Source organism: Leptosomus discolor, chromosome 4 (genome assembly GCF_034619465.1).
Source record: "Leptosomus discolor isolate bLepDis1 chromosome 4, bLepDis1.hap2, whole genome shotgun sequence".
NCBI classification, from domain to species: domain Eukaryota; kingdom Metazoa; phylum Chordata; class Aves; order Leptosomiformes; family Leptosomidae; genus Leptosomus; species Leptosomus discolor.
In genome coordinates, this window is record NC_141394.1 from 66,494,560 (window position 1) to 66,521,556 (window position 26,997).

General features: G+C 39.3%; 1 protein-coding gene across 5 annotated transcripts in view; it reads left to right on the forward strand.

Annotated features, from left to right (window-relative positions):
- Window positions 1-7,795: 7,795 nt before the first annotated feature.
- TAPT1 (transmembrane anterior posterior transformation 1) overlaps window positions 7,796-26,997 on the forward strand; it is a 51,027-nt gene continuing 31,825 nt past the window's right edge. The window contains exons 1-4 of one of the 5 annotated variants that reach the window (XM_086464104.1): window positions 7,796-8,117; window positions 12,828-12,958; window positions 17,187-17,305; window positions 22,137-22,160. In XM_086464104.1, coding sequence (XP_086320230.1) covers window positions 7,796-8,117; window positions 12,828-12,958; window positions 17,187-17,305; window positions 22,137-22,160 — 596 coding nt within the window. Of the gene's footprint in view, window positions 8,118-8,520; window positions 8,534-12,047; window positions 12,061-12,827; window positions 12,959-17,186; window positions 17,306-21,404; window positions 21,472-22,136; window positions 22,161-26,997 lie in introns of those variants that run through there. The other 4 variants (XM_086464109.1, XM_086464108.1, XM_086464105.1 and 1 more) reach the window with 4 other exon arrangements.

Sequence of the window (26,997 nt, forward strand, 5' to 3'; positions counted from 1 at the left end):
CAGAACTAAAATAGTGCATCCTGGTCACTAAAATAACTCCAGAGTCAGACTTTGGATCAAGTTATCACAACCAAGCAGCTGACTAATGCCCACAAAAATATCCGTATGCGTGCGAGTCATCTTTGTGCAAGCTGGTTGGGTAATTGCCTGTTTAGGGTTCTTTTTGCTTATAAACATCTCTATAGAATGTACAGGTACTTGGTTATGTGAACGTGCATTTCGGTGTGCAGGCGCTCTAAACAAACCCATGAACATCAATGCATACCTGTGCAAGTTTTTTAGGCCAAAACAAGCCATTAGATTGTAAAGAAGCATATATTCTTAAGGCTGAGTTAGAAGTTAATCTAGTTCTCCATGGTAAATCCCAGTAACAGAAATGCTGGCACTACTTTAAACGTAACAGTGTTAAAAGACATAACTTACAGGACTTCTTCTTAGTCAGCTGCCTGTGTTTGAAAATGTGCTTTCATAAGATTTTCCAACAAGGAATATATTTCATAGTGTTTCAATTAAACTGCTGGGTTCTTTAACTAGTTGACGGTTTCCCCAATACCTACGTTCTGATACGCCAAATGTGAACTCAGTGGCTGACAGATGGAACCTCAGCTTTTACTCTTGATGTCCTTCCATGAGTTCTGTCAACTCTTAATGTGGCTTTGGTGCCTATGACTTGTTGTAAATTACAGGATCTCACGGCAATAATAATTAGAAAATGGAAAGGAAAAACATGTTTAGTTAATGCTCTGCTAGTTGATGCAAATGTAGGGCAGGTAGGGTTATTATGCAGGAACATCAAGCATTTTCAGTGTAAGTGCCTTTCTTTATGATCTGCCAGGGCTGAAAGAACAATCCCAAACACATTCCAGTGCATCTTGTTACCCATCAAGGTAGAGCGATCCTCCTGGAGTTCCAAAGGGTAATTGGATTTGTATGGAGCCTGCCAAATTAAAATTGCCTGCTTCAAAATATAAAACTTGAGCAAAAAAAGGATGGGAAATTTTGAGTTCCGGTTGACAATGTATTCTTATCTCATCATGCTACTATAGAAGGTCTTTGGTGTGTGACGTAAGAACTCACTCCCTTGATGCTGTAACTGTGCTATCGACAGACACAATTTGATATACTGTAGACACAGTTTGTGAATACCTCAAAAATCTATGTCTGCACACTAACATATAAAAGATCGTGCACACTATGTTGGCGTTACTGGAATTAAATCATGCTGTTGTCATGCTTGACAACTGGATTATGAGTTAATAACAAAAGCAATAACTAAAGCAAAAACCAATCTCAAAGGATGACAATTATTAAAAAATGTAGCACTGAACCCTCATCTGAAAGTGACTGGTTGATTTTAGAACATTTCTAATGTAAAACAATACTTCGCTCCTAAGGTTGATCTTGATTGCAGTATTTGGTTGTCATGTATATGTAAATAAACATTTGTGTGGGTTTATATATATAAAAGCAACATCTGTGCACATGAAGAGCACTTCTGCATAAGGTTTTTCACCTTTGTTATATTGTGCACAGTGGATTAGGTGACCTATATCTATTCTAGCATTGTTTAAATAGAAAATAACAGTTAAATTAGGCAGTAAAACATTTCTTCTTTGAAACTTCAAATAATTCAAAACCTGTCCCAACCTCATGAAAACTGCATGAGTCCACCGAAGGTCATGAGTTTATTTTGACTTACAATGACTGAATGTTTGGTCTCAGAGCCATTAGTTATACATTTATAAGCAATACATTTCATTTTCTATGTATATTATGGTTCCTGGTTTTTTGTGTGCAACTATATTACAAAATGGGCCATGATTTTCAGAAATAGGAATCTAAACAAGGGGTCGCAGAACCTCTGATTCAGTTGGTCCTGCAGGAGGCTCAAAATATTTGAAGAACAGATTTTTACTGCCCAAAATCAGAAAAGCACTTACCATTATGTTTAAATCTAAATCTAACACATTTGAATTCTCTCCTGAAAAGAGATGCCTTCCAGAAGTGAGAGACTTAAAATGCTATCTAGAGATCTCACAATCTAATCTTAGGCACAAAGCTTGTATGTATGTCTGTATCTGCATACTTCATCATAGAAACGTACTTGCTGAGCTGAGATGTTCAACATTTTAAAATCAATAGGACTTTTCACAGAAACTCTGATTGCTAATGATTTTATATACAGAGATCTGCACCTCCACTTGCATTCGGCATGACTGAAAACTCATGTTGTAAACTCAGGCACAAAACCCAGGCCACTCTAAATTTGGGATTTCATCTCTGCTCCCTGGACCTGAAAAATATTAAGAAATGGCAGACTGAAACTTACAAAACAGGAACCCAATTTTTAGAAGAAACTTATTTCTTGATACCTAAAGAAAATACCAACCACTTTCTGTCCGACACTGGGAATGTTATTCTTAGGTACAGAAAACTCATATTCAGGTGCTCTGCCCCAGTGTGGTGGGTTGACCCTGGCTGGATGTCACGTGCCCACCAAAGCCCCTCCATCACTCCCCCTCTTCAGCTGGACAGGGGAGAGAAAATATAATGAAAGGCTCGTGGGTCAAGATAAGGACAGGGAGATCACTCAGCAATTACCATCACAGGCAAATCAGACTTGACTTGAGGAGAAACGTAATTTATTACCAATCAAATTAGAGAAGAGTAATGAGAAATGAAACCAAAACCACCTTCCACCCACCCCTCCCTTCTCATTTTATAACATTTAGAACCATCTTGTTGTGTATAGAGCCAGCTTTAAATGTTACGTAGTATAGCTACAGATATGTAACAAGAAAAAAAAGAGGAAAGAAGAGATTACAAAACTTTTCTTCCAGCACTTCAGGATCAAGATCTTGATAAAGTAACTTGGAATTGAAGAAATTTAGGAATCTCCCTCTACTACCTTACTTTCAAATGTGTGAACCTTGATGGGAAATGTCTCATATATCACTGAGTTCAGTTATGCTGATGTTGAAAAGACCATTTGCTGCTTTTCTTATAGGTGTCAGAGGTTTAGTATCTGTGCTCTAACAGAAGCAGCAGTTTAAGTATTCATTGTGGCATTTTGCTCAAGATATAAATCCTGAAGAAATTTTGACACTGAGAAATTGAGATCAGACCATGGGCAGGAAAAGACTGTCACTGACAGTCACATAAAGAGCATCACCTTCATAAAAACATTCAAGATATCTGACAGGGAAAGAGCTATAAAAACATTACACTAGGGAACTCCTAGAAGTCTTAAGAATATTATGAATTTTATTTTTAAGATAATGTTAGCATGTTTTTAAAAACCTGTAATACTGAACTTTCTGTACCTCTGCCCTTCAGTCCTCCTCGAACTATGGTCCCAGGATAAGATGCCACGTAAAAGTATCTCAAAAGAATTATTTCTTCCAAAAATTTCAAAGATGGCAGCTGTGGAAAATCATGCTGTCACTGGAAAGCACCATGGATTTTAACTGTGCAGCAGCTCTTTTGCTATACAATACAGTATCAAAAGCAAACAAATAATGGAAATGTACCAGTGAGAAGTCAAACCCGACTTTCAGGTACTGTAGTATTGCATAACATGATTTGTGCTTGCATTATTCAAGGACGTGCTGATGTTGAGTAATGCCCTTAGCTTACCTAAGAGTCAACCTAAGCTTTAGTGAGCCTACAACTCGGTGAAAAAAGATGGTAAACTCCAGCACTGTAAATTTTATATTGAGATAGGAAAAAAACTTAACAAGTGAAAAACGTAGGGTGCTAGTGTCTATGCAACAATTTCTTATACTGAATATTTTTTGTATGTGAAGGTTACCCCATGCACAAATTCATGTGCAGCTTAGATGTTGAACATAAAATGGAGGAAAGAATCTTTACAGGATTTTTCTTCTGTGGGCGTAAACGGATATTTTTAACTTCAGCTACCAAACAGAACTGCCTGAGACAAAATTAGATTATACTTCCAACCAATACTTTTGTACCTTGCAAATATATGACAGCTGCGATTCTGAAAGATTTAGAACTAAGTTTGTTAATATCAGTTGTTGCTAAGAGATGCATTGCCTTTAGAAGAATGAATCTGCACCCACATACTAAGTGGATCGATGAACAAAAAGTCACAAATGCAATACAAAACAACTTGTTTACATTACAAAAGGGCCTGAAAATGTTTTATTGTGGAAAACAGCATTATTGCACTTTGAGTTTATCATGAGTTTTGTTGACTTGCCTCCTCATAGAAGTTATACTCAGTGATAACATTTTTAAAAACAAAGAATGGTTGAAAATCTCATTGAAGACTACAACTCAATATAATTCTTGCAGGAGACAGAAAAAATTAAACCATTAAACCACCTTTAGTATATAGTCTTTTTTGAATGTTACTGCGAGGTCTAAAGAAATTTGTGCTTCACTGACAAAAAGCTTACAACGGAAGACAGATACCAGATGTTTTCACATAGTTATGAGTATCGCAGTTACTCAGAACTGTTCGTACAGCTATGAGTACAGCATTGTCATTATCGTCATTTTAACACTTGCCTCTTCTTTATTGCTAGTTTATGTATTCTCCAGTTTCACTTAGCCCTGCTCGGTACAGTACACTGAGTTTCCACGCTTCTCTCTAGACTTCTTTCATATTTCCTCACCTATGTCCACAATTTACTTCTCATATGAGATACTGTTTTGTTGACAGATTTTGTTTTCCATGTTTGTATTGCTCCCTAAAAAAGAAGACCTTACTTGACCTTTTTTACCACACTTCACTGATAGACCATCTATGCTAACAGAGGATATCAGAGCTGGTGGGGGTAAATGACATAGATGGCAAGGTCTGAAGAGACAACAAAGTTCTGCCAGCAAAAACACTACAAAAAATGATTATCCATTTTCTGAGTCGTCTTCTTAATAACCTTTTGTTGGGTCCCGGGGGAAAAAAAAAATCCATTACAAAAAAGGAGGCATTTTAGACCATGTAAAAACATTCTTTAGAAAAAGACCATCCTCACTAGCAGACAGAGTAGTTGCAGCAATGAGAACTCAGGGACTAAAGCACGACTGAGCTGGACACATCATAAAAGTTTTAATATTTGACAGTGCCAGAATAGACTTTCCTGATATTAAACTAGCAAAAACTCCTCTGCTATGATTATGTGTAAGATACATTACAGGTAGATAAACATTACTCTAGTATACGTATGAAAAATTTAAGGCAAAAAATGAAGTAGTTTGCACAAAGCCCCAAACACCAGCAGTGCTGACATTTCTAATAAAATTCAAGTAACTCTTAATTCCCAGTCTGTAATCACTGCACAACTATTCTAATGGGTTTTGCTGTTGTATGAATGAAACTGCTTTTTCTCCTTGGAGACAGTCATTATTTTGAAACAACCCTCCCTTTCCCCCTCACCTTCTAATTATCTCGGGGAAAAAGTGAAACTCCAGCTGCGGGAACATAGACGGGGCTGTGCCAGGTTCTAAGAAAATCGCTTCAGGAAAAGGATTGGTGAATGGTTATGAAACTGCAAAGTGGATTCTGACCCGCTGCAGAGTCACTCTGTAGCATGTCTCACAGCAGATAAGCTATGGAAAGTAACAAAATACAGCTTCTCATGCCCAAACAGCAGATGGTCCCAGATAACTCCCAACAGCAGATATCGCAATGAACCACCACTTCCTATATCCACACTGCTAACATTTTTCACTAAATGACTTTTCCCCTCTGACTTGCCTAGTTCTAGGACTCAAATATCTAAAGACTGGATTTTGCTGCAGTTGGGTTGACCTTCTGGAAGTGGCCACTGTGACAAAATAACACATGTAATAGTTGAAATACACACATCTTTGCATGTGGAAAACACCACATTAAAATTCTGGCCAATGATGGGTTACAAACTGGACGTAAAGTACAGAAAAAACACACAGAAAATCATACAGAAAGACTCTGTGGGTAGAAACTTGAGGGCAGCTGCTCAGTACACTCTCGAAGTGTCAAAAACATGAGCAAATTCCTAGTTGAATAGTATTGCAGTCACACTATTATTGCACCTTCAGCTGAACTACTTCAAGCGGGAAAACTGGACGATCTTGTAAACTAAGCAAGGTTATCTTGGGTCAACCCCTGAATAGAAAATGTATGTGCTGTCACAAGTGGTGCTGGCAATTCATCAGATAGCTTCTCAGTTGGCCTGAAGGAAGAAGAACACAGCTGGTTGTTAGATGATGCTTGATGCAGTAAACACCTTCTTTTAGGTAAGACTGATAACAAGGTTGTGACAATTTCTTGTCCTTAAATCTCATGCAATGCATTTTATGGGTGGATATAGCTCTTATACACAGTCGGAAGGACAGAAGCAGAATATCTCTCAGGGTGTCACATAACTTTGCATGCACTGCATGGACTCCAGCTGAGAGAATTTTTCAGGTAATTTTGGAGTTCCTTGTTCTGCATCTTGTCTTTCCAAATGCCTTTTATATTTGCAAAGAAAAGATCTGAGAAGAAAGAGCGAACTGAGAACTTGTAGTAACTATCACTGTTAACTCCCTGTTAATACTCTTATTACACATTATAAATGCCTATAAAAAGTGCTCCACTGCCTGAACATAATAAGAGTTGGATTAATCCTACCAGGTTTTAGGCATTTAGAACCACTAATAGCAATGGAAATTGGCACCTCTAGTCTGCCCAAAGCCTGAAATGCTCTTTGACATAACTGTACAATTAACTTAGAGTTATAGAGGAAGACTACTACGGCCTTCTAAAGAAAGAATAAAGCACTCTTTGTTTTCGTAGGACGAGTGGCTAAATATTAAGCTGACTGAATCGGGTCTCTGAATGCCTGATAAGAACATGAGAACTGAATGTGAAGGAGATCTTGTACTTGAAATTCAGGCCAGATATTTTGTCCTCATGCCCATGTGAATTCCCCCTGCAAACAAGTGCTTCGCTGCTACCTTGAGCTCCCCGCTTCCTATATTGTTTACTCTTGTATAAATTATAAGCACTTTGAGACAGGAACAATTATTTTTCATTAGTATGGCCTCCAACAAGCCAGTATCATGCTGCCAGTAACTAATAGGACTTCCAGCCTCAGCACGTCATGAACCACAAGGTTTCAGAGCCTGGTTCTAGGCTGGCAGGGACTTGACATTTGTGGGCTCCTCAAGCACCGGCGTGTGCCCTCCTGTGCCCAATGGGGCACTGCAAGCTCGGTGGTAGCCAGGCGGCTACCATAGCACCCGTCCTTCGCACAGAGGGGCTCGGCAGCAGAGACACCTTCCAGAGGCCTCTTGCAGGAAGGGCTACACAGACCTGGGGAGCGCGAGCCCATGCCGTCAAGTGCCTGGCCTGGCCCAACACGCGTGATGCGGTTCATGGCAACCCTGTTGGTTTTAGGGTTAATAATTCACCTCTCGCTTTCTGTTTTCGAACAAGGTCTTTATTTGCATGGCCCAGGGTCGATTAATCATGCTATTTACAACTGTTTTGAACTACTGTCCCCCAGCCTGCGTGGCAGGTAAAACCCTGACCACGACGCACGTTTTCGTACAACAACGGCAGCGGCCCCGCCAGATCCCTGCCCAGACACAAACGCCTTGATCTGTGCCCAGCAGTGTCTATAAGACCAGAGTAAGCCCGGCAGCGGAAGGCGCTGAGAGGCGGCGGGACCGAGCGCGGCGCTCCCGGCACCCAAACGGTTAACGGCCGGGGCAAGATGGCGCCGCGCCGGCTTCGGCTTCGCCCCCGCCCCCCGCGCCGGGCACTGGCGCGGCGGCAGGCCCGCGCCGCTGTCGCGCGGTGATGAGTCACCGGCAGGGGCGCGGCGCAGCGCGCGGCTCGGGGGCGGCGGGCGCGGAGCGGGCGGCGCTGCTGGCGGCGAACATGGCCGGCGTTGCCGACGCCGCTGCCTCCGCCGCCGCGCCGGGCAGCGGCGGGGACGGACGGCGCGGCGGTACCCCGGAGCAGCAGGACAGCGGCCGGGGGGAGCCGAAAACTCTCTGGGGTAGCAGCGAGCCGCGGCCGCCTGCCGCCGGCCCGGGGCAGCCGTCTCCGCAGCAGCGAACGGAGACGCTGGGCTTCTACGAAAGCGACCGGGGCAGGAAGAAGAAGCGGAGCCTCTCGGGTGAGGGGCGGCGGCGGGGCGAGAGGCCTTCTCCCGCAGGCCGGGGCGGGTGGAGGGCAGCGAGGGCCCCCGGGCTGGGTCGGCCCCCCACGGGAGACCAGTGTGGCTGTGGCGGTGTTGCTCGAGGCGGGCGGCGCCTCCGGGGCGCGCCGCCAGCGCTGGCTCCTCGCAGCGCCGGCCCGCCCGTAGGGCCGGGGCCGGGGTGGGTGCCCGAGGCGGGGCTGAGGGCGCCGCGGCCGCCCGCCTGTGCAAACTTCGGCGAGCGACTTCAAAAAGTGCGCCGGGACCTGGCGGGCCTGAAGGAGCGGCGTCGTTCAGCCGCGCCGGTAGCGGGGGCGGGCGGGGAGGTTCCCCGCCGGCTGCGGTGCCTCCTCTCCCCGTGCCCTTAGGTTTAGTCCGCGGACTCGCCCGTGGCGGTGAGACAGAGCCCCTCGGCGTGGCGGGTGGCGTCCCTGGGCTCCCCACGGCCGTGGTCAGGCAGGGGAGCGGGGGCGGTGGAGTCCCTGCGCGCTGTCAGGCAGCGCGTTGTCTGGTCGTCGCCTGGGGGCTTTGAACGACACGGGCATCGCCCCCCGCGGCGCCGGACGCTGCCGTTGAGGGGGCTGGTTGAACCCCAGGTGGTTGGGCTCGGCACCTGCCGAGGAGCGACCCCAGCGAGCGCGTCGCAGGGGGGTTTCTGTCAGGAGCCGGGCGGCTCGGGGCTGCGCCCTGCGGCTGCTGAGCCCCCCGCCGGGCCGGGGCGGCTGCCGGCTCGCTCGGCTTTCTGCGGCAGGGCGAGGAATGCCTCGTCTCCGCGGTTCTTGTTACGTACACGCAGCGAGGAGTGCGGTGGTCTTTGCCTCCACTACTGAAAATAACGGTGCTCTTGGAGCCTTGAAGTTGCATGCAGATTATTAGAAGTCTTTTAAACTAAGTGTAGTTTACTAACAGGATTTTATAGGGAAAAATAAGGGAAAACGGCATGGCCTCTGCTATAAGTCTGCAGCTATGTTTACATTTATACTCGAACTAGTTATTTCAGGTATCTATGGAGTAATTTTTGAAAATAGCCGTGCCTTTTTTGTAAAGATTGTCACTTAGAGTGGCAGAGTTGATTTAGTGGTGGTAAGGTTATAAATAACTGTATTAATACCATAGTCTTAATTGAGTGGCTTGCTGAAAATCTGGGAAGTGCTCAAAGTGGTATTCAAATTTCCAGGCTTTCTGCCTCAGTGTTGACTTGAGTGTGATACTGCTGGTCTTCTCAAAAAAAAAAAAAAAAAAAATTAATCCACCAACAGTTGAATACTTTCCTTCTAAGTTTGACAGGTGCTGTGTCCGTTTCTGACGTGTTATGTCATAGGACATGCGGCATCATTGACTGCAGTTCTCTGGTGTTGATGAAACTAATGTAATTTCTGTAGTTGTAAGGAATTGGCTTGATTGTAGTATTACAGGTTGCTTTGTGGTGAACAAAAGAATGGTCAAGATACATACTGATGTTCCTGAAAGACAGCTGAACAAATAACTTTATAAAACGTAAGGAAACAGTTCTATTTGTGTGTTTGTGGGAAAATTCCTGTTTCAGCAATTGATTTTAAATTTTAAAAAGTAGTTAAAAATTGTTGGTGCTCTCTGACTCTTCAGGACAAGAAAATGTTAGAACGCTCTTCTTGATAGAGCAACTAAAAATTCTAACTCATCTATTGGTAGCAATATGTTAAATAATAGAGAGAAGTAGGGGTTTTTCATGATGGTAAAGCAGGACCAGTACTGTACAGAGAAGTTTTATAGAGAAAAAGGGAATTTTTATTTTAATATTGTGCTGGTTTAGTCTTGATTGATTTATTTGAGTGTTTATGGAAGAAGTGTGTATTTAGGATTGATGAGAGTGAATTGTTGCATTTAGGACTGAAATTATGATTATATAACAATAGAAACTTACTGTGGTGCAGTGCATTTGCACAGATTTTCCTCTCCATTTCTGGTTAATGGTTATCCTTTGTGTCGCTATGCATTAAGTATAACTTGGGTAAATCATTATCTTTTTACCGTGAAGGAATTGGTGGCCTTTTATGTTTTGAAGATGCCTGTGCTTTTCTGTCCTGAGGTAGGGAGAATACTTTCAGTATTAAGACTATGCTAGCTTAACAGTTTAAGCTTAGGCTGTGGTCTAAAACTTTCTGACTGCAGAGGAGGGATATTTGAAGTAGGGAAGGAATTTGAAGTAGGAATTAGAGTGTTTACTTATTTTTAAAATAAAAAGATGCTTTGATAGCAGAATTAAGCCATTTTTCAAATGATTTATTACTGTGTCATGCCTTGGCATCTCGTGCTTACTGTGTTTTTTCTACAGGATCAGCTGCTGATCTGTTTCACAGCTGGCACAGAGTTAGGGCTGATGCTGGGTGGCAGTAAGTGCTCAGAAGGGAAGCAGCTGAGTGACTGTGTGCTTTAGTGCAGCCCCTGTCACTGGAGCTTGGGTATTGATCAACCTGACATGAGGAGTAACTATCTCTTAATATCTAGGGCATGAAAGTCTAGCCAGGTGGAGGAAACTTAAAATAATTTGTTTTTCAACAACAGGCCAGTGAACCAGTTTGTGTGAGATAGGAAGGAGTGGGAACAAATAGCTCTTTAGTGAGACTCAAAGAAGATCTGAAGTTGGAAGGTAACCATAAGGGACCTGTAAGTTACTCCATGGTGGTTGTCCTTATGCATATATTTACTTAAGAGGAAACTTCAGTTGTTTGAGATGCATTATCTTTAAGTTAGAGAAGGTTGGTTATCTGAGGTGGAAGAAGATACACCTGGGCAGTTAACAGCGTAGTTAATTTGTATGTTTATACCAAAGGGTTTCTCTTTTTACTTTTAACTTTTTAAACAAGAAAGAATTGGGAAAAACAAAAAGTTAGAAGTGACAGTGTTACAAAGGAAGACTCCAAGTTTGCAAGAGATCTGAAAAATTATTTAGTAGTATGAACTTCTGCTTTACTTTGCTGGAATGAACTTTGATTGAAACTTTTCATGTCAATATTAGTTTTTTACTACTCATTAAACTACATGTTGTTTTTGTTTTGAAATAAATACCTTTAAGGCTTACAGTGGCTTTGGCCTACTTGGTAGAAGTGGATCAGTAATATCTAAATCATCAAAATCATTGTCCAAACAAGCTCATACAGGGAGAAACTGTTCAGTTCACGTAGTTTAAAGGCAATAATTATTTAAATGATTTATTAACAATACATAATTAACCAGCGGTCAGTGATTTATGTAGCTGTGATCAGTATTAGCAACATGCTAAATCACAGTACTAGACATAATACACCACAACAAACTTTGAAATGCCCATTTGTAACCCCCACAGGTTCTAATCACACTCAGTACATATGCCCCCCACCCAAGGCAGTGTAGGTTACATGCACACCCTGCGTCTTCTGCTTCTTCTGTACTTCTGTTTCTGTACTTACTTCTTTGCTTTAAAACTCACAGTAATTTTCTGGCTACTCTTCCAGCTAATGGTCTTCATCATCTATGTGATGAATATTGAGAAGCCAGTATCTTCGACAGTTTTGGGTGAACTCTTAACACGTAGCATCTACACTCGCATTCCTCTCTTAGCTGTTACCTAGGCAGTTTTACTAAGGGTGTGTTGGGCAGCCTCTTCCTCCCCCGAAAATTGTGGAGCATTGTACCATGCAGGGTCCACCCTGCCCCCGCAACTAGTCACTAAGACTTTGGCTAAAATCTGAATTTACTATTCGTGAGCATGTTCTTGCATCGTGGTAAATGCTGTGTAGTTTTTCACCTATCTCTCTAAATAGACTTCCATGTTTTGGATGTTGCATGAACACTGAGAGTTTCTGTTTTTAAATGCCATTAATAACCAGAAATGTTGAACTTTATTGTAGTGTTCTGTCACTTCTGAAGTGTTACCAGGCGGTGATAATGTCAGACCTTGTCAGTAAGTGTCAAAGCTTAAGCTCAACCTCCTTGTGCTGACAGCTTGAATTTTCATACTCATAATTTCAAATTGTATTTCCTTTTGCAAGACTACTCTGCACAAAGTCTTTTTTAGAAGCCATATGAGTTGACTAAACATAGGTCAGTCAGCTTTTGGCTTACTTACTTACAGCCATTAAAATGCACAAGACCTGTACATGCTTGATGGCTTTTTGATCTTGGAAGACTTCGGTCTGATCATCAAATCAAATCAAACAAGCTTGCTTGTACTGTTTGTGCAGTGAATCATATGGGATCATGTATCCATGAAAGTTTTGAACCTACAGAAAGTTGTTCTTTAAAATAAAGAACAAGTTGCTAGTGTTGCTGAGAGAGAAAATACCTTTTAAGAAGGCTAAAATAGAGCTTAGTAAATTTAGGAGGACTGTCAGTACATTACAGATTAGATCCACTCAGCATATTGCATTCAATGTAGGTGCTTTGAGTAATGTTTTGGAGAAGCAGCATGTCTGATGAAAATAATTGGCTGGGAAAAGTAGCTTGTTTTGTTTGTTGGGAGGCAACAAGGGAATGGGAGAGCACAGGACTTGCTTCACATATGGCTCCTTCCATACCAAGTTATTTGACATTCTGGTTACAATCAGCAGAATCCCTCTCTGTTAATGTGATGGAAATGAGACTTGTAGCAAGTGACAAAAGCATAGCAGTTTCCTCACTCCTTGGAGGTCATGCCTGAAGTATCTTCTGCTTGTGTGTTCCTGAATGTAGATCTTTCATTGCTGAGATTCATCAGTGCTGAGTTAACAAGAGGTTACTTCCTTGAACACAATGAAGCAAAATACACAGAGCGGAGAGAGAGAGTGTACACATGCATGCGGATACCAAAAGAACTGGAAAAGGTGAAGTATACTTTAAGATTTGTTCTAATTTAGAGATGAAATCTGTTGCATTAAATTATTGGAAAAAAAATATTTTTCAAACACTTTTGCTACTAAAAAGATTTATGTAATGGTTAATTTTCAGTGTTAGTAAGTTAAACATTTGTGTTTCAGGTTTTTTGCCTATGTTTGGTTGTTGCTAGTGCCAGCTCACGTTATTAGCAGCGATGAACGTGACTAACTCTCAAGTCCAGATCATGACAAATTAATTAAAATAGAAAGGTGTCACTGATTCCTAAAAGTAATAGTCAAGTGAAAGAGAACTTTTTACAGCAAGGTGTAATTTTGTATTTTTTTTTTAAAAAAAAAGTTGTGTTAAAGATTTTTCCAGTCTGAAATGTTTTGAGTGTGGGAAGATTTCAGTCCTTAAAAAATACACTGATGGATGAGTTTGTCTAATGTTTTTGACTCAGTTTTCATAACCTATTTTGCTGCTTGCCACTGTTTAGCACATCTTCCTTCTCTAGCCCAGTGCTATGGCCCTTCCTGAGGCATTCCTGCCACCTTCTTTATGTCAGCTTAGATATAATTCTGGCCATGCAATGAGCCAATTCCAGTGCTGGAATGTAGAAGAGAGTTTTATTCTGGCTTAACTGTTACGATTTGGGAGGCAGTGGGAACATGGTCAAGGGTGACAAGTAAGGCAACATTGGTAATAAGTTTTGGCAAGGCTGCAGTGTAATGATAACATTAAAAGTAATTTTGCTAAAATTCTCAAAACCTCTAAGGGGTGAAAGTACATGGTGGGGATAAATCAATTTAACACGAACTTATATTGAAGGAAGAGCCTTGTTTCACAGTTCCTCCCACTTCAGTCTCCCGCTTTATGCATTCTGCCTGTTTCGCATGAGCTGTGGTGCTTGTTGGACTGTTCTGAGTTTGGCAGTGGATGCTTCCATTTTCTTGCTCTGTTCTTTGCTAGGATAGTGAGCTGGATTGCTCAGAAAATATTCTTGAGAGTCCAGAGCCTACACAAGGGTGGAAGAGGAGCTGATAGCTTGGGGTAGGAAGATGAAAGAGCAGTGGAAGAGGGAGGGAGAGTAGGATTCCCTTTGTCAGCAGCACTCAGGTTCCCCCTTCAGTATCATTAAATGCGACCTTGGACAATGATGAAACCTGGTTTTACAAAACTAAGTTCCCAGTCAGTTACTGCAGAAAATTACAGAATGAATGTGTTTGGAATGGATCTCTGGAGATACTGTAGTCCAAGCCCTTGCTTAAAGCTGCATGACCTGCAACAGGTTACTCAGGACCAGATCCAGTTGGTCTTTGAACATCTCCAGGGATGATATCTTCACATCCTCACTGTTTACCCATTCCAGTTGACGTTAGAATATTCCAGTCATGGTAGAGTCTCAGTTGAACAATATAGCAGTTCTACATCGTCTCCATTGTAATTATGTAGGCTATGCTGTCTCCAAGCCACAGAAATTATTCTGAAGGATCATTGCCATAGATTTCCAATAAAACTTTCGGTGTATTAGAACAAGTGAAGGACAACAGTCCTTTATAAATAAGGTTGATGCTGTAAGTGGTGAAACTGATGGGTTTTGTATGGTAAATCAAACTTCAGTCTGTACTTCAAATATGAAAGAATAATGAAGAATAATATGAAACTCAATAATAAGCAGGTAGATTTAAAAAGTGTTATCTTTTTACAGAGAGATTATGAAATAAATGTTAGTTCTTTGAATGTGTTTAGTGCGGGTTAGTATATATACTAGCTATATCAAATCAAAGCGTACTTGTTAAAAATATTGAAAGAGTATGATGATGAGCACCTAGAAAGCAAACTAAATAGTGTATAGATCATCACCTATTCCAGAAATCACTTGACTGTGTGATTTGAAAGTCTGCTTAATTGAAACCAAGCGTGTGAGACACTAGGAAAGGAAGAGAAGAATTTTCTTAATGGCTTGTATTGTTTACTACCTAACAGTGTAGTTACAGACTAAGAATGCAAATCATAATTGGGTAGGGTGAGAATAAACTGGAGTAAATTTATCAAAGCCTAATCTCAGGAGATATTCTTTAACATGCACTCATTACATGTGCATAATTTTAGAGCAGGGTGTGATGTTAAAAGGATAGTATGTTTTGTTGTTGTTTTGAATACCCCTTTTTTATTTAGAGAAGCTGTGTAATTTGTAATGTAAATGCTACTTCTACTCAAGCTTTTTTGTGCAGTTTCAGTGGAAGCTCTTCATTGTAGGTTGTTTATACTAAGTGAAAAGGGATGGTCCCTCTTCCTTCTGTCTTAAGGGAACACTTGTCAATTGATCTCAAAATTAAACGTTATGTTCTTTTACTAAAATATAGTTATGATGATGGAAAAGGTCTGTAAGCTTTCCTGTTAGCTCCTCAGTGTCTGGAATGTAGCAGCAAAAAATAATGTTTACAGAAATGAGTGGACGGTTGTGCTAATTGTATTTCAACAGGTGCATGTAAGTATGCAAGTACAATGTAGTAAAAAAACTAGGAAAATGAGGACATTAAACAATAATTGCAAATGTTGACAGGCGCTTATAGAATATGAAAAACAGTGATTACACTCAGGCAGAGAAAAAGTCTGTCTAAAGCAAAAAAAATGCAGAGTTGTTTTCTAGATCATAAAGGTGCCCTCAAATAATACAGGGGCAAAATGACAGGCTATTGTTCTGTTTTGCTGGGGTTAAGGTGGGTTGTTTTTTTAAAAAAAAAAAAAAAAAAAGGAAGATACGTGTTTAGCTGTTTAGTTCCAGTCATCCTCGGTCCTTGGATATTCAGCACCTGGTTTAAAAGTTAACAAAGAAGTAGGTAACTTAATGGCATGCTAAAATGCAATGCATCAGTTCATCCACTATTTGTAAGCACTACTGATAATTTTGAATGGTAACTCTGCTGAAATGATACTGAGGTGAATGAGTGAATATCAGGGAGGAGACCTTAGTGTTGTGATGGTGTTGAAGTACAGACTGCACAATTGATAGAAATAGTGTTACAAGGGAAAGCAACAGCTCAGAGATGACAGCAGTGCTCTTATGTCTGCGTTAGTCATCTTCTGTGGCTTGCAGATAGCTGTACTGGAGTGTACTCTGTAGGGTTGCTTTCAAAGTTGCAAGGGTGTGTGAGGAGTAAAGAGTGAGTGAAAGGTTTGTATTGATGATGTTGGCTCATTGATGATTGAGCTGGCTGTTGTGAAAGCTGACAAAGAAGGTGTTTTGAAAGGCCGAGTGATTGTGGGACATGCTTTGGTTTACACCCCACCCCAACCAGTGTCTTCCTTTCCCATCAGCAATACATACAGCCTTCACATGTAAATGCATATCTGCCACGGATATCTAGGCCTGCAGAGATGTTGCTGGTCTTAATTGTGTAGCCAGTTAAGCTTGCCTTTTTACCTGATTCTCCTGGCAGGAAAACCCACTAGCTTCTGGTCTGACAGAAGCATAAAAGCATATGGCTAGTGCCCCATTCAGGTAAATCTTAGATGCATTTAAAGAGCAGATAAAGAAGGAATGTCATGTGTGGGGAGAGTTAGGTATATTAGAGCTTTCTGATTGCAGAGTTTAGGTCTAGTTTAGTTATCATAGAGTTGCTTGGCTTGTGGCTATAATGAAATGGCTTTAGCTGTTTCTGTAAATTAAGCATAAAGCATTTAAACTGAGGGCAACTGGAAGTTTACCTCTTTGTATTTTACATTAGTCTTTGTATGAGAACTACCACAGCTGTAATTAGCTGTTCAATAGAAAATTAACATGGTAAAAAAAAAAAAAATATATTTTTTTTTGGAAAAAAAAAAGCGTATTAGAAAGGAGATAGGCAGAAAATGGCTGTGCATATGTACACACAGCTCTAAATTTTTTTTTCTAAGGTTAGAATCATTAAGTTTTGTAATCTTAGAGGAAAATCACCATTGTAAAATAGGCTACGGTTATTTCCAAGTGCAATTCATCTGTTCAATAAAGTCTGAGCTTGGTGAGCCGTGGAAGTCTGCAAAAGCATTTGCTGCTGGACTTTGTGGTGCAGAATTTTTGCTGAATGGTCTTCCAAGTGCATAGCATGTTATTTTTCATACAGTTCAGCTGATTGAACAAGTGAGAGTATTGTGCTTATTTGCTTAATTAGTCTTATGTAAATGTTTTTTTCATGAAATAATATAATTCTTTATAAACTACTAACATACTTCTGTTTTATTTTTATAATTTAGTTGATGTTTTTTGGAATCTTTTTGTGCCTGGATGCTTTTCTGTATGTATTCACCCTGCTTCCTTTGAGAGTTTTTCTGGCAATGTTCCGGTTCATCACTTTGCCTTGCTATGGCTTACGGTAAGTTGATTCAAGAGAAAGGTGTTGATACCCTTAAATAATGTTTCTCTATTTATGTGCATGCTTAATTTTATGGCCTTTCATATGGCCATTTGAACTACTAATGACTTCTTCCACTGTAAATAGAAGTCCTGGTCTAAACTAGCCGAAGCAAAGGTGTGGGGGGACTTTTAAGCTTTACCACCAGTCACTAACTGTCATCGTTGTTTCCTTCAGACACAACAGTTTGATAACAGCACCACTTAGGCATATTCAGGTTAGTAAAGGACAGAGGTGTAACCTTACCCTATAGTTTTGTTCTTTTGACTAAAATCTGTTTGAACAGTAAGATTTCTTAGACTTGAGTTAATGACTTATCTCATGTCTCTTGATACTGAAACAAGTTTGATTTTTTTTTATTTTTTTTTTAATACAACAAAAGTTTTCCTTATTTCCGTGGTAAACTTTGCCTAAAGGATCCTTGTATAGTCTTTCCTTCAAAGAATCTTAGAGAATAATTGGATGGGACTAACTAATCAGAATAATATTAGGAAATCTTAGATCTTAACCGCTTGCTTTTTTGTTCAGATCAATACTGAGGCAAAGTTGCTAATACATAGGATTTTTTGGCTTGCCTTTCTGGCGCAGGCATCAAAAATTGGATAAAATTAATTTCCTTCATAAATGTTGCTACTTCACAGTAAAGCTGATTATGTAAGCCTTAAATGTAGCCTAAAAGAAAAGGAATATTTATATTGATGTTTTAATTTTTGCTTGAATAACTAAGATCTTCAGGGTTTTCATTCTGGATTTCCCCAAACATGTTATGGTAGCTGTTGTTTATTTGGTTGTTTTTTTTAGATTGAGTTGCTTGTGTTTGCATTATTTGTGAAGTGCTTTTAGATGCATAGTTTAGCAGGTATGTTCTGATTAAAGCAAATGTTAGGCTAGTTGCATAAGAAATAATATTTTAAAGTATAGTCTTAAGTTGCAATGTTTGTACTTTGGTGATGCTTAACATTGGCACTAGGTGGCAGTCTCTAATATTTTATTCTGTTAATTTTGAGCTGAATCAGACTTTCATTATTATTAGCGGTGTTGAAAAAAAAAAAAGATTTATTTAGTTTTAGCCTGATAAGTCAAATTATGTGCCCATTGTAAGTATCTGTATGGATGCTATTGCTAAAACTATTAAAATTCAAGTAAATATGATGGATTTTAACCTATCGTTTGGATCTTACTACTTTTTTCTGTTTAAAAAGTGTTTTTCCTTGTTTATAAACTCAGCTTTGCTTTTGACAAACAAGTTTTCTGCTCTTTTGAAAATACAATTAAAAATTTGAAAGACCAGTTGCTGGTTTTGAGTGTTGTTCAATATACTGAAGAAAGCGACATTGAAAATACCATATACACTCACACGTCTGTGTGTGTGTGTATATACGTACATGCACCTGCAATGTTAAAACTTAGTCTGCTGCTTGACAATTTTTTTAGTGTGTGGGGCAGGATAGAATCAAGTTTAATCTATTCAGCTTGATTGTGGTCACTTGAAAGTGTTATCAGGTAAGATGCAGTGAAACAGAGATTATCTTGAGTGAAGGCGGCTTGTTTCTATGACAACTCCTGAAGCAATTTCTTTTGTCAGAGTTTCCTCAAATGTTTATGGAATTTATTTCCCTAGAATCTCTTGTTCACTGCTTGACCCTTTGTGTAATTCATTAATGTTTTGAAGTTGGTGGCTTTTTACTGAAAGGTTCACAATTTATGTTTATAGTATGTAATGGAACTTTTTCAGATGTAATTCAGATTCTTACTTTGAAATATTCTGAGCCTGCACTTTGATTTTGCAGGTTTTTTAGTTGTTCTAGTTATGTTTGATTTGTTGTGGCAAAAAAAGATTTTGGATTTTCTTCTAGCTCAGGAAATATATTTTTATGTGTTTGTACCAAAATAGAGTTCAGTAGGTAGAACACATGTAGTTACAAAAGGTACTTACAAAGCAGGTGGCTACTTATCTTTTAGCTTGCTTTTCTTCCCAAATGTCAAGTAAGTGTTGAGACATGACTAGTTGTTATTTGAACCTGTCACATCATATTCCATTCTGTGTAGTAAATAAAAGTGCTCCTCCCTTCATCTTGACTTTTTTCTCAACATCTCAGTGAAGTGATTGAATAGTGGGTGTTCCATCTCCCTTCCAGTTTACTCTTTAGTTCATTTATTTCCTCATAACTCTTTCTGCTCCTTTTAGTGTAGAAAAAGGTTATATTACCCATTATTTCTTTAAAACAATAAACCCACATTATATGTGAAATGGGCTAATTCCTGACTGTGGTACTGTGTGCAGTGCTTAAATGTAGGGGGAGTGCTTTATAGCCCCTTCCACATGTTTTAATATTCTGTTTTACGGAGCTCTGAAAGGGAACAGAGAAATGTATCTCACAAAAATTTATTTCCTCTTTTTCTGCCTAGACATTGTAAGTGCTTCAGTTTGACTGATAAATTATCATTCCTCATCATTTAATCTTTCCTTTTGAGTAAGTTTAGTTCTGTATATTTGTCAGAGCTATATTGGTGTTAACATAACTATTTTACAGAGAGAGACTCTAAAACTTGAAAAACTTTAGTCAGAAGAATCTGAGATTCTGTCATTAAGTAAACTAAACTGCTAGTTAAATTGCTGTGGTCAAACTGGCAGAGGCTGAATCATCAGATTGTGGTGGTTTTGGCAAGTGCAACCTCATTGCTGCTATGCGCTGTAAATAGCAGGATGCTCTTAAAAAAATTAACAGACACTTCACAAAATTAAATTACATCTTCTGAAATTACAAAAAAAAAAATCAGCCCTGGTGTATTTTGTTCGAAGTCATGGAAGGAGGTTTCCCAGATTATTCTCTTTTGAATCTTGTAAACTACTCTCATTTTATTAAAATATTCTTATGACAACGTAAAAGCACATACTCTGCTGGAACAACAAATGTCAGGTAGAGAGAGAAGTGGACCTGGCGGAGTTGTTTTCAGAATTACAGCCCTTGATGATAGGTTCCTAAAACTAACTCTGCCTATGGTTGAAAGTATGATTTCCTTTTATGATTCAGACACTCTTTATTTATTTATTTTTTTTAATACCTCAGATCCAGAGATTCTGGGCAGATTAATATCGCTGCTTGTTTTGAAACACTTTTATAGAGCTAACTTTTTGTTTTTCTTGAAAGCATCTTGCACACCAATAAAAGCTCTTGTGGGAATGTGGAAAAGCTTTTCTGTATTACTTGAAAAGCATCGTGATAGGAAAGCTAAGATTGTATATTAGTGAAACTCTGATGGGATTCCCAATTTAATTACACTTAAAGGCATTTTATATCTTGTCCACAAAACAAGTAAGCACTTGTTATGGAAAGTGAGACTTTTTCTTTATCTCTAAATTCTAGTTTTCTCGAGAAAATACAGAAGTAGATTATGAATTTTCCTATATGTGAAGATCTTTACATTTCTTCCATGTGGAAATAGATATAGATTATAAATGTGTTCTGTTTTTTTCTTTTACGCTGCGCTCTTCTCCCTGAAATTAGTGAAATAAGTGAATTTAGGCCCTCTTGACAATAACATCATTAACTTCAGTTGTATTGTATGCACCTCTTAAAATCCCATTGCCCTCCTGTGAAATCATAATTTACACTTTTCAGTTGCAAATAAGCAGAACAGCATTACTTCAGGAAAGAAACTGTAGAAAGAAAATATCTCGGGGGGGAAAAAAACCCCAGACAAACCAAACCAAACAAATATACTGGCATTCTTATTATGGATGTTACTTTTTTGTTATTGTCAGGTTATTAAATAAATATGAACCTCTGTTGCACACTTATCCCAAGCCTAATTTTTTTTTCTAAGAACTATAGTTGTTAAATACATAGACTTCCTGTCTAGTGAAGTTCATTGAGAAAGTAGTGCACCTGTCCACCACAATGTGTGGCTTTCTACTGATGAGAAAAAAGGCAGGTGCATTCAGTATTTTCTGTAGTAAACTCTCAGATCAAGTACTCCTTTCTCCTTTCTCCTTTCCATAACAGTGCATAGTGTAGCAACATTACAACCTTCTCTTTCTTTCTTTCTTGTAAATCAGACCGAAGGGAACAGCACTTTCACTTCCTTTATAGGATGGAATGTGGTGTCACAGGGATTCCTCCTTGGTGAGTAAATCCTGATTTTCCTTTTCCTTCTATGCTGTCAGCCAAATTCACACATCTACATGTAATCAGTTAAAAGACTGATTACAAATGAATAGTATAACTAAATTAACCAACATGATTCAAAGGAGAAACCCAACATTTAGTTTTAATAACCAACACATGAAATTGATTCAGTGCTGTTTATGGTAGGTATATTTTCATATGTAACTTCGTATCACTTTGCAGATAGGTTGTGATCTTAATAGAACTAAAACATTTTTTACACAAAGTGCCTGTGGACCAGTTCGGGCCAGGTGAAAATAGGATACTTTGAAAAACTGTAGCCCCTGCTGTACTTAGTTTATAGTGCCTTAAGCTTTTTTAGCTTTATTCTAAGTAATGCTTCAGTCAGGTTCATAGCTATATTTTTGTGTATACTTCAAGCAGGTTTTATTGCAATGGTTAACGTAAATTTTGGGGAGTTCTGAAAGTTCATTGCCAGGTATCTTAGTATTGGACTTGAAGTTGATTCTCTGCATAATAAAATACAGCAGTTTAGCATATGTTCATTTACTGACTTCAGTTATAATTGATTTTGTTACTAAAAAAAAAAATAAAAGCTTAATGAAAGCTGATTCTAGTTGTCACTTATTTGAAACCTCATTTTTTTATTTATTTTGAGACAGCTCTCGTCGGGGCCTAACAGCAAGGTTGGTTTTGTTTCATTCTTAGCATGGTCTCGTGCTGTGTTGTGTGCATGTAGAGGCTTTTTATTTGAAAAATGAAATGCCATCAAGTCTTGGCAAACTCAGCTCTCTGTATCTCATGGTTCTTAATTTGGGACATAATTGTATCAGCATTTAGTCTGTATGTCTCACAGTTTTACAACAGTGAAGTCCTGCGTACGGTAAACTGTATCTCTTTAAAGTCTCAAACTGGATATTACATGTAATCAAAATAGCTTGTCTTCCTGAAGCCAAACTTAATGCCAAACTTGAGCATAATTGTAGGAAAATATTTCCAATAGATCGCTTTGTGAGTTTTGAAAATTCTTGGTGTGTAGCTATGTGGCCAAGTACGCCCTTCAGACAAAATTGCTGGGGTTTTGTTTTCCCTGTCATCTTTACTTAGTATGCCAACTGGAAAATATCCCCTTATGTGTTAATCTGATCATTCTTGTTAATGCTTCATATAAGATTAGAAACTTAATGATGCCACAGTTCATTAATGAAGGATACATTGAAGGATTAAGGCTTTGATCAAGGCTAAATACCTACATGTAAAACAAAATCCTTCAGTTTAGTTTCCATACAAGTATCTGTGATGTAAAAATGGAGAAAGAAAAGATATCTAAACAAAACTTTTAACGGGACCACCATTTCAGTAACTGAAATATATTATTAATACAAACCTCAGTGGTTGTCTAACTACTTCGAAGTATTAATATTGAGTAAATAATACAGTTAGAAAAGAGTTGCTGTAAAATACTCAAACTTGTAACCTCAGTGCTAAAACACTTCTTGAGTGCATTATTAGCTGAACATTAAACCTATATAAATGAAAAGATTTTTTAATAGTGAAGTACAATAACATTTCTAGAAATAATACTGTTGCCTTCAGAGTTTATAAATGTATATGTATGCAGGTGGTTAAGTTCATTATTTTATTAAGACTAAAATACCCATCTAAAGTGTTATTGCAATGATGGTGTATTCGTCTCTTTAAATTACTGTATCTGTGACATCAGTATTGGAAATTTTGCCTGTGCTAACTATGAAGGAGTAATTGTTTAGAGAAATCTGAATTACTTGGATGAGCCTCTACTAAAGGAACCAATTAAAAATGCAGTAAAATGTAAAATTAAACAAGAAAAATTTATTTAATTCCTGTTGGTTTAAAAAAAAAAAAGCCAACAAACCAACAATCAAAATCAAACAACTTTACAGGGTGACTGGAAAACCATATGTAATTATACTAGTGAAGAATTGAGGATCACCAGAAAGCCTGAAGGACAGAAGTCAAGTCGTATGATAGCATATGACAGTCTGTGCAGAGTTTAAAATAATATATCAAGAGTGCTTATGCATGGGGTGCTAAATTGGTTAAGTACTCAGACAAGTACACTTGTCTATAGATTACTTGTATACAAATATAGTGAAAACTTTGTTCATTTTGCAGTTACAGTTGCTGAAAAGCATACCTTAGACAACTGAAGTGAGACTTTTTTTTTAAGACTTTTTTTGTACAGCAAGAACAGATTCCTGTTTGTCCAGAGGTGCGTTTTATGTTCCGAATGGTTTAACCACTTTAAATTCAATAGGCAAGGCTTATTAAAACACTTAATACCTGATCTTGGTTTTTTTGGAAGTCAGTCACTTAAGCAAACTTGTGCATTAGCTACATGTGATTTGTAACATATTAAAGCCAAATATCAGTAAATTGTGATTTATTTTTAATAATGCTCTACTTAATATCTATGTAACTTTAATTGTGCAGCCGTTGGAACGAAAAAAGGATTGCTGGGGTCAGTGCCAATACACTGAAAGCCTTGAGCTGTTTTGGTTCTTTAATATCTTAAAGGAAAAATACTATGAAATCAAACAGGCTGTTCAGTTGAAAGAGTCACAGACATAATATATCGGTAGTATGACCGTTTGTATGGTCATAGCCCTTATGAATGATTGAACCTAATGTTTTTCAACCAGTAGATGGAGACAGAACTCTTACTACTGTATGCAATGTGGCTCATGGCTGTTTGAGTATGGTATCGAATAGACATACCTTGAAAATGACAGTCAGGTAACTAGTTCCTTAAACTTCCACTTGTCTAAGGAGATTGCTTATGATGAACACTGTTTTTCACACAGAGTTTTTCTTCACTGGGTAGCTGTTTTATGTGTATCTTGAAATAGGTTTGACTCTAATTTTGTAATACTTGAAGTGGATTTTCTTACAAAATGTCACAAGTAATCATGGAAAAAAAAATAGATTTTTGTTGTTGTTTCTAAAATGTATAGAACAAATTTGTGGGTAGCTAGAATATTTGGTAATATTCTACTTTGATAGTATTTTAATTTTATTGAAAAGCAAAGTAATTCTTCCCAGCTGCTTAGAGGGGAAGTTGCTTGGTTTTAGCTTTCTGAAGGGGGAGGACGCACACAGATCCAGTGTATTCACACTTACTAAATGTGTCTCAAGGTGGACAAACCACAAACTGGAAAGTCTGAAGTAAGACTATTAAATCTTGAGCTTATGAATTGTGTTGAAAGAAATAAATTTTTTTCTGTAACAGCAGTTTTCTGAATTCCTAGTTCTTGGTTGGTGTCAGTCATCACACTGTATAAATTTTGCCATAGTTTCACTTTCAACTGCCTCAAACACTGCTTGATAAGCATTGAGCTTGGCATGATTCTCCTTTTGTTAATTGACTGAGCCGAAGCAGAAGCATGCTGTGGTGGGATAGGGAGATATAGTAGTAAGGCTTACACATCAGTTCCTTACATTAAAACGAATAATAAGCTGGTATATCCCCTTAAGCATGCATTTGTATAATTAGATTCTTTGGAGACATAAGGGTTTGTTTCGGTGGAGGTTTTCTGTCAGTTAGTAGATGTAATAGTAATGTACCCAAAGGCTGGGGAGTTTGAACATCTTGTTAAGTACATGCTGTAGAATATTGAAGTCCCTGCATGTGTGTTTTCTGTGTTGTCTTAATTTGCTAGTTAGTAAGAGATTTTATCTGTAGAGGAATGCTTGGATTTTCACTCTGAATTCATGCAGATTGAAGGATCATCTCATGTTTAAACAGCTCGATGTATTCAGCAGTAGTAATAGTAAAGCAATGTAAAATTTTATGTAGTGGATAATAGAAAGAATGGACAAGCTTTACTCTACTATTAAGGTACTTTGAAGTTTAAATGAGTTTAAATTAAGAATTTGATTCCTTGGTCGTCTAGTCTGTACAGCTAACTGTGGGAACTCAAGGCGTAGCGTAATGAAACCACTTGTAAAATTCTGTAAAGAGCATCTTGAAGAGCATGACTCATAGCAAACATGTTAGAAGTAATAGTGGAATAGTGTCAGAAAATAATTAGGTGAAAAGAAGGAAGTATTGTATCTTAAGGTGCATTTGAAGGAGCCCAAATGTCCTGAATCCACATATTTACTGGCTTGAGATGTGAAAGTTGTAATTTAAATTTATATTCTGCTGTGTAATCAGCCAAACTGTGAAATAGTTCACATTATTTCTGAAATCTGGTAGGATATTAGAGGAACTGCATCATGGACAAATGCTCTCATGATGGATAAGGGAGGAGCAACTGATGTCATCTACATGGACTTGTGCAAAGCATTCGATGCTGTCCCACATGACATCCTTGTCTCTCGATTGGAGAGACATGAATTTGATGGATGGACCACTTGGTGGAATTGGCTGGATGGTTGCACTCGAAGAGTTGTGGTCAACAGCTCGATGTCTGAGTGGAGACAAGTGGCAAGTGGCATTCCTCAGGGGTCGGTGTTTGGATCGGTGCTGTTTATCATCTTTGTAAGCAACATGGACAGTGGGGTTGAGTGCACCCTCATCAAGTTTGCTGACAACACCAAGCTGTGTGGTGAGGTCAACACGCTGGAGGAAAGGGAGGCCATCCAGGGAGACCAGGATAGGCTGGAGAGATGGGCTTGTGCAAATCTCATGAGGTTCAACAAGGCCAAGTGCAAGGTCCTGCACCTGGGTTGGGGCAATCCCAAGCACAGATACAGGCTGGGCAATGAGTGGATCGAGAGCAGCCCTGGGGAGAAGGACTTGGGGGCATTGGTGAATGAAAAACTGACTCTGAGCCAGCAATGTGCACTTACAGCCCAGAAAGCCAATGGCATCCTGGGCTGCACCAAAAGAAGCGCAGCCAGCAGGTTGAGGGAGGTGATTCTCCCCCTCTACTCTGCTCTGCTGAGACCCCACCTGCAGTGCTGCGTCCAGCTCTGGAGCCTCCAGCACAAGAAAGACATGGACCTGCTCAAGTGGGTCCAGAGGAGGGCCACGAAGATGATGAGGGGGCTGGAGCACCTCCCCTGTGAGGACAGGCTGAGAGAGTTGGGGTTGTTCAGCCTGGAGAAGAGAAGGCTCCGGGGAGACCTTATAGCGGCCTTCCAGTACTTAAAGGGGGCCTACAGGAAAGGTGGGGAGGGACTCCTGATCAGGGAGTGAAGTGACAGGATTGAAGGGTAATGGTCTCAAACTGCAAGAGGGTAGATTTAGATTAGATGTAAGGAAGTTCTTCACCATGAGGGTGGTGAGACACTGGTACAGGTTGCCCAGAGAAGCTGTGGCTGCCCCCTCCCTGGCAGTGTTCAAGGGCAGGTTGGATGGGGCTTTGAGCAACTTGGTCTGGTAGGAAGTGTCCCTGCCCATGGTAGGGGCAGTAGGACCTCAATGATCTTTAAGATCCCTTCCAACCCAAACCATTCTATGATTCTATAATACTATGTTTTAAGAACGGAGTTCACTAAAGCTGGGAAATTGCTAATATTTAATTCACTTCTGCAGCG